At 36.4% G+C, this 7,697-nt stretch overlaps 1 protein-coding gene across 4 annotated transcripts; it reads right to left on the bottom strand.

Annotated features, from left to right (window-relative positions):
* Positions 1 to 564: 564 nt before the first annotated feature.
* Positions 565 to 6,113, bottom strand: LOC117625115 (RNA polymerase II subunit 5-mediating protein homolog). 4 transcript variants are annotated; one of them, XM_034356709.1, is made up of 11 exons: positions 5,580 to 6,103; positions 5,423 to 5,482; positions 5,141 to 5,308; positions 4,760 to 4,826; positions 3,072 to 3,343; positions 2,859 to 2,939; positions 2,112 to 2,145; positions 1,547 to 1,665; positions 1,330 to 1,374; positions 1,172 to 1,249; positions 565 to 1,080 (listed from the first exon to the last, which is right to left on the bottom strand). In XM_034356709.1, the coding sequence occupies exons 1-11, from the start codon at positions 5,787 to 5,789 to the stop codon at positions 1,024 to 1,026; spliced, it is 1,191 nt and encodes a 396-aa protein (XP_034212600.1). In that variant the 5' UTR covers positions 5,790 to 6,103; the 3' UTR covers positions 565 to 1,023. The 4 variants fall into 4 exon arrangements, with proteins under 4 accessions (XP_034212600.1, XP_034212603.1, XP_034212601.1 ...); XM_034356712.1 differs by having other exon boundaries at positions 5,423 to 5,489; positions 5,580 to 5,696; XM_034356710.1 differs by lacking the exon at positions 1,330 to 1,374 and having other exon boundaries at positions 5,580 to 6,113.
* Positions 6,114 to 7,697: the final 1,584 nt, after the last annotated feature.

Below are 7,697 nucleotides of genomic sequence, written 5' to 3'. Positions count from 1 at the left end.
ATTCGTGTTGCCCAGAGAAAGAGACTAGAAGGTATAGTTGGAAAGGAGAATTTTCCTTCATGCAAGGATCAGAAAAGGATTCAGTATAGCCTCTCCTTTCTAAGTTCATGGGTTTGGGAGAGCTTGAGTTGAGCAAGTGGGTATTATCTGCCACTCCTATGCAGAGCGAGACTCTGCTTCGGGACTTGAAGAAGCGAAAGGAGAAGATACGTGATGGTTGAAGCATTATCTTCAAAGTTGTACAAAACCAAAACAGCTGTGCTCATTGTACAATTTTGTATGTCCATAGACCAGATGCTTTCTAATTCATTTTTATATGCCACTACTTCTACAGTGGCTATCACTGGAAAGGGACTAGAACACATTGGCTGTCTGCTTACAATTCCTTCTAATAGCCAGAGGCTTTTCGTCTGTACAGATTCTCAAATAAACCGAGTTCGCTACTTGAAAATACCTTTATGTTCTATTCTTGTTTGCATATTGAAGCATTTTGCTCTGAGATTGCTGTAGGTTTATTGTTAACAACTGAATCATAGCTCTTCTTACTGCAATTAACTACTGTAATGTATCGAAGAGGACAAGTCTTAAATACATCAAATTAGGTATCGAAGACAAAAGCATAGGCTAAATAAAACCCACATGGTACTTAGCCAATGCTTCCAAATATTCTCATGACATATAATTGTCAAGACAGATTAGAATGATGGGACAGGAAAGCTGATTAACATACATTATTTAGAAAGACAAACATACGATAAATTTTGACAATGGACACTCAAATAAGGTTACCCGATACGACAAGTCAAGTAAAACTTTCGCTATTCTACAAAAAGTAGGGCACAATTATTTTTCTTTTTCCCAGTTTGCTTTGCTCCAAAATGAACTATTTAACTTGGAATTTGCACCACAGTTGGAACCAAGGCAGGCAGATTAAAGTTGTCGTGCTGGCCACTGTCATCAGATTCCAAAACGACCCTTGTGGTGTCAGCACTCCCTCATCTCATATCTCAACAGTACAGCTAACTATTTTCTCTGCATCTTGAATCTTGAAACTGGTTTTGGCGGTTGAGAACCAGAAGACTGCAACAGCCCAATTTGTCATTACCAGTTGTTAGCCAAAGAGGCCACTAAAACCAACATTTTATCATGTACAAAGTAAACTCAAATCTACCTGTGATGTAGTTGTAGTTTGTTCCCTTGAAGTTGTCCGTAGATTGTGAGTGCGTTCAATAATGGAACCTGTAAAAGCCTGCACACAATCAATGGTCAATATAGTAACTCAAATAATAATTAACCCAATTGCTTTAGTATTACTGTATGGAAGCATACTTTCTGACCATCAAATTCTGGTTTTGAACTTTGAAGAGGAACCACCTGTAAAACCAAAGGGGGTCATCATAAAAAGGATTTGTCGCATGTACTGAGTGTCCATTTATGCGTGTGGAGCCGTAGGCAAATAGATAAATCAGTGCTCAATATGCTCATTGCTCATAGTTAGATTTGGAATTCTCTGTACTAGAGAGGCTCAAAAATAAGTGCTCTCTACCTGACTTCTTGGTAAGTCCACAGCTTGAGCATTGTGAACTTGAGGAGCCACCAAAGCTTTCCCAGAAGAACTTTTAACATCACTCGCTAATATATTTCCATGCGAACTTCTATCTTGTACTAATCAGAAAGAAATCAAGTAGAATTAAGTAATTATTAAAATTGGATATGACAACAGAGTAATTGGTGAATGTGGCATCCGCACCAATCTGTAAAACATCATATATCTCCTCATAGCAGAATCTAAAAAATATATAAGTTGGATATCATAATATCTATGTGCTCAAAACAATTAGCAGCTTGTCCCATCAAAACATGACAAAACAGGCACGTTCTATGCAATAAACTTCAATAGCATATTGGAGGAGAGAGAAAAAGAGGAAAGAACAGGCATATTCTCCTAGGTGCAAGGCATTATCCAAAAAAATAAGAAGATTTTACTAGGGTTATTGCAATCCTGTACATAATACTCCCTCATTAACAGTTAGTGAACTCATAAGAGCACGTGTGTGTCCTACACAGAGAGAGAGAGAGAGAGAGAGAGAGAGAGAGAGACATTAGCTAACCTTTGGCTATAGGTTGCACTGTCAGGCCTAAACACTGCATTTCCAGATTTAACCCAAAAATAAAAATCAACATTTTAATTAAATGGAAAGAAACCAATAAATCCTACTTTTCCACAAAAAACCAAAACATGCTACAGGACCAGCAACATATTTTCATCAAACTATACGGCCAGCATTTCCAAGAGCCAAATAAGATTTAATTAAAAAAAAATTAAAAACACAAATTCAATAACAACTAAAAGTATATAAGCAATTGAGACATTAACATACTCTTTTCTCAATAACATCTAATCTAAGACAAGTTAGGCAACTCATTTACATAACTAGTGAAACTTTCTTACTAATTAATGTTTTATTTGATAACATTTCAATTTCATATTCATTCAATGACAATTGGAATTACCTAATCCGGATGTATCTACTCATATAGCCCATTTAATTATTTATTTGATTTTTAGCATTAAAATTTGTAAAATAAGGTCAAGTTAAAATATATATATATATATATATAGTTTATAGGTAGAAAAATGTTGAAATAATTCAAAAATATATAGGTCAACCTTTATGGGAAAACTTTTATATAAGTAAGAGCTTGGTCCTGTTAAAATATACTCGGACCCACTGGCCTTCTTGAACAAAAAGGGAAACATCCGTACTTGTCCTCTAAAATTTACATACTGATTATCATGACCTAGACTAACCAAACAGTAAGACCAAGAAAGAGAACATGAAAATGCCATAACTTACGCTTAGCTGATCAGTAAAACTTTCTTTGTTGGCAGCAATTCCATCCTCTGTTAGTTCTGGAGGTTTTCTTGACATTGCTTTCTATTTGATCAGTGTGGAAACCAAGTAATTAATCCTTTATTGGCTTAGAACAATAATAATTCGCTACAGATTCATGTACTGTTGTCATTTCTTAAACATATCCAGACAAATCCTAAAATCCTAAGAGATTACCTCAGAAAATTTGACATTCTGATGAAGAGATTTATGATCTGAATACTGGTGCAAATCAGCTTCAACTTGCTCATCTTCATCGCTCTCATCATAACTTTCTGCTGCAAATTCATCTTTAGTTTGCTCTAGGCTTACTGCCTCATTTTCAGCTTCAAGTTCTTCTTTCTCCAGTTCATCCATCCTGGACGCTATACGAGCAAATTCTTCATCTTCATCTGCAACTTTTGTAAAGTCCGTTCCAGAAGAACTAGAAGAAGCTTGCTTATGTGGACCTGGAACAAAATTTATCTTAATTATTTATTTGACCCGGGATATAAAGGGAGAAAAGCACAAATCATGGGCACTGAGCAACAAAGGTTCAGATCAATCATTAACTTGCAACCAGAATCACTGATATATGGAGGTGACAAGGCATCGCTCACAGTTTCTTAACCAGATAATTATCTGCATAGCTCCTTACATACCAAGAATGTAAGTACAAAATCACATGTATGAAAATGCATGCAAAAACTAAGTAGAAAGAAAATCAACAGCACCAAGAAACCCATAATAAACCTTCTATAAACTCTAAAACATCAACCATATCAAGTAGACATGAATAACATCCCAGAATTTTAAAATAACCAGTAGCCCATTTGAAGGTGAGCCAGGAGCTATCGCACTTAAAGAGAAATCTGAGTACTAATGCTTAACAAAGGATTCAGGTACAAAATCTACAGAATCTCCTTTATTCTTCACTATTAAAGTAAGTAGTAATACTCCCATAACACTTTCTTAACAATACATCTTCAGAAGGAATTATACTGCTTTGTTCTTAACTGGCTGATAGTCATGAAAGTCAATCTTTGATGTTAGGCCTATAAAAATATACACCATTATCCCAATCATGTGCCTACATACCACAAACTAGAAAGCCCTTTTTTGGATACAAAAGATAAGCTTTTTTTAATTATAGAAAAATGAAATACAATAAAATATGGACAAGAAGTCAATCTATGCTCAAACCCGATAGGCCCAATTGATGCCCACAAACTAACAAAAGCTTCTGATGTGCAAGGATCAATTTGCAAATTTCATTTGCTATTTAGATCAAAAGTTCATCTCAAATTATTCAATTCTTTGAATCAAGAAATTCAAACAATTAACATGCTGGCTAAAGATTGAAAAAAAGCTAGCTTTTCTCTCTGTATTTTTTCTTCTTCTATGAGCTCACCTTATGCATCATGAAACATATACCTGGACAGGCTATTTCTTTTTAACCAGAAAGGCCTCTGATATAATATTCCAAACAATGTAACTGAACTAATTGCAAAGAGGTAATCTGCTTAAACGGTGCATTCAAAGCAACATAGTTACCATTTCTTATATTTCAGAAAAATAAATAAATATATGATGCAACTGTTGAGGTTTTTTAATGTCCAAACTGATGGAAAGTATATAAATCCAATATTGTAAGTTTTATGAATGAAGCAATATTTATTTATTTATTTATTAAATTATCTGTTAACTCTCATACTCAATGATACTACTTAAGGAAGCAAAATGAATAACATGAGGCTATGCAACCATCCCGCCGATGTAAAGTATAAGCAGCTTTACACAAAAGGTAAACAGGAATGAATAACACTGAGATTACAAATTTTCCAATAAATCCTTGTTGAGGGGAAAATAAATAAGAAAAAACTTGCCTGGCTCAGATTCTTTTTCAGAAGAAGTTTCCTCCGCATAATCTTCCCTAATCTCTACAAGGCCCTCCTGTTGTACAAAATTTTAAAACTCTCAATTTCATATGCATTGATGTAAAATAAATAAGATGATTTTTAAGGAAGCAGCTTTTTACTGTTTGTGGAAAACTTTCATACCAAGATTGATGACTAGTTTTAGTTACTTCAGGATGAAAATGCTAAAGCAGAGGGTTCATGCACAACAATAAGCATGAGTATTTCAGTATATTAGGATTCTAATAGAAACCCAACTGAAACGTAAACGACCTTATACAATAAACTAAACTTAACTTAACCTCATTGTGCATTGTATGAATAAAAAATTAGTTGAATGTACACTATTACCGCGGCTTCAGAGGCCGTAGCATCAAGAAAGGAAGCCTCGAGTTTAAGATCATTAAGCATGGCATTGAGAGAATCCACTTGGGAGTCCAATGCCATTCCTCTTCTCTTCAAAATCTCCAATGTTTGCCTCGATGTCCTTTCTGCATAGTAACCTTCTCCCAGCAGAACCTGCAGCAAAAATCACAGATCACTGCTCTGTTTGGCAACTGCTCAGAAGCTCAAAACAAATTATAAAAATAAAAACAAAAAACAAAAAATAAAAAGGAAAAATAGTAGTTTTACCAGAAATTCATTGGTGTGCACCAAACGCCCAGGGAAGAACGCTGCCTTCCCAAACGGAACCTACAAGCTAAGCATTTAATTTAGGGTTTTCTTTCAAAATAAAAATACGAACTGAAAAAATAGTTGAGGGGTTTGGATTTGGATGTGGAGGGTTTACCATAATATCGTGGTGGAGGTGGTCGGGGAGGCGGCGGACGAGGTTGATGAGGCTGGCGTTGTCGGCGACGAAGCCTCCGAGCTGGTCCAGCATCGGTTGCCTCTCGGCGATCGAGTCCTGTAGGCGCTTCGCTGCTTTCTGTGCGTCTTCGACAGGGAACAAGGAGGAGAGTGACGTCACTGTTCCCTTACCTTTGGCTGCCTCTTCCATTTTTTTCAGAGAAGGGGAGAAAGTCAGTCAAAACGCACTGTACCTGCACATCATCAGGAAATAGACCGAACAAGAATGGGAAGAAAAGTACAAGATGCATATTCAATTAAGATTTTATAAGACATAAAAGAGTTTAGTGGATTTAAGTAGAATATGATAACTTATAGGATTTTATTTATGAATTTTTATAATTAAGATTTTTTACTTATGAATTTTAAGGATTTCTATCATAATATTTATAAGATTTGAAAGGACTACATGGATTTCTTCCGGAATTGATATAACAATTTTCAAGAAAAAGTAGACCCGTAAATATGAATAGCTAATATTAGTTCATTGTTTCATGGCTACTTGTAGATTCATTACAACAACCAGAAAGAGAAGATACAATAGTAGCAAGTATGTAGTTTGTTCCGAGGTTAGGCCCGGACCAATTGGTTAGGAGGTGTGTGTGGTTTGGTTGTTTGATTTTAAAATAGTATTAATATATTAGAGTTTTATTAAATATTTGTGAATTATTGTTCAATCGCTTTTACATTCCAAGCATGATATATCTATGTTTATTTTTATGTGTTAAATAGTTTGAAATTGGATTGTGTTGCCTTCGGAAATATTGTTGCCTTTGGAAATATTGATGCCCTTGGACATCTTGGTTGCCTTCGAAAAATTTATGTCTTCGGACATCCTGGTTGCCTTCAAGAATATTGATGTCTTCAGACATCCCAATTGTCTACAGGAATATTGATGTCTTCAGACATCATGGATGCCTTTGGAAATATTGATGTTTTCGGACATCCCAGTTGCCTTCAGGAAATAAAAGTGTCTTTGGACAACTCAATTGCCTTCGAAAAAGTCTACGCGAATATGACATTGCCCCACGAGTATCGAGGACGCCCGAACCATTTGGTGCTAGGATTTGTGTTCTCAAGTTGAAAATATCTCCCTGAGTTCTGCTAGGATTTGCGTTCTCATGTTGAGTATATCTCCTAGAGTTCTACTAGGATTGCGTTCTCAGGTTGACCATTTGTCCCCGAGTTCTGCTATGATGTGTCACACATGTGGAGTGGATCGTTCCGTATGTGTAGTATTTGGAATTGGCGGATTATCTATGGAATTTACTGATTATGTTTGGAGTATCCCTATGTGGAGAATAGTGTAATATCGATATGTTTTATACAATTAACAAGATATTCTTCGCCACCTTGCTCATATTATCTGCACAAGGTTGGCCAGGATCCAAAGCCACCTGCCCGACTTGTCTACATAGGTGGTTGGCTAGTTTCTCCTTCCCCAGTTGTCTTCGGATTTAATGATATTTCTCATATACCTCTTGGTGGGTGATTGCACGACATATGCACTATGTGGACAGTCGCATGTATGGCTTTCACGTAGAAGGTTTGGTTACATATATGTTTGCATGTACAATGATAAACTAATTGAACAGTTGGTACATAATTACATGGTATGACACAGTTTATAACTTGTTGAAATTAAGTAAAGAATGATTCTAGAATTTTATTGTTGGTTTCACTTTGAACGTTTTTGTATTTATCTTAATTGTGATTTATGGTAGAAAGAATTACGTGTTGCTTGATTCCTCAATAAGGGTACGTAGGCAACCTAGTGTCACGGGATGAGCGAGCGGCGCTGCGCGGCGGAAGCGAAACACAAATTCTCGCCACTCAAAGCACACCCGTGCGGCCCAGGATCCCTTCGGATCCCAGTCAGCCTTCTCCCACTTCATGATATTCATGACTCTCACAACTTCGCGAGAGGTTTACCTTCAAGTGTCGTCTCTTACTGGACAACGAGTCACACTACCGTGTGACAATACAATCACTCCACATCCGGCAACGAACCCTCGACGCCCATACATCAAGCGTTGCATAAGACACGTCAACTGCATCG

This window comes from Prunus dulcis, chromosome 4 (genome assembly GCF_902201215.1).
Source record: "Prunus dulcis chromosome 4, ALMONDv2, whole genome shotgun sequence".
Classification (NCBI taxonomy): Eukaryota; Viridiplantae; Streptophyta; class Magnoliopsida; order Rosales; family Rosaceae; genus Prunus; species Prunus dulcis.
Note: the sequence above shows the minus strand (reverse complement) of the source record. Positions and strands in the feature narration are given on the sequence as shown.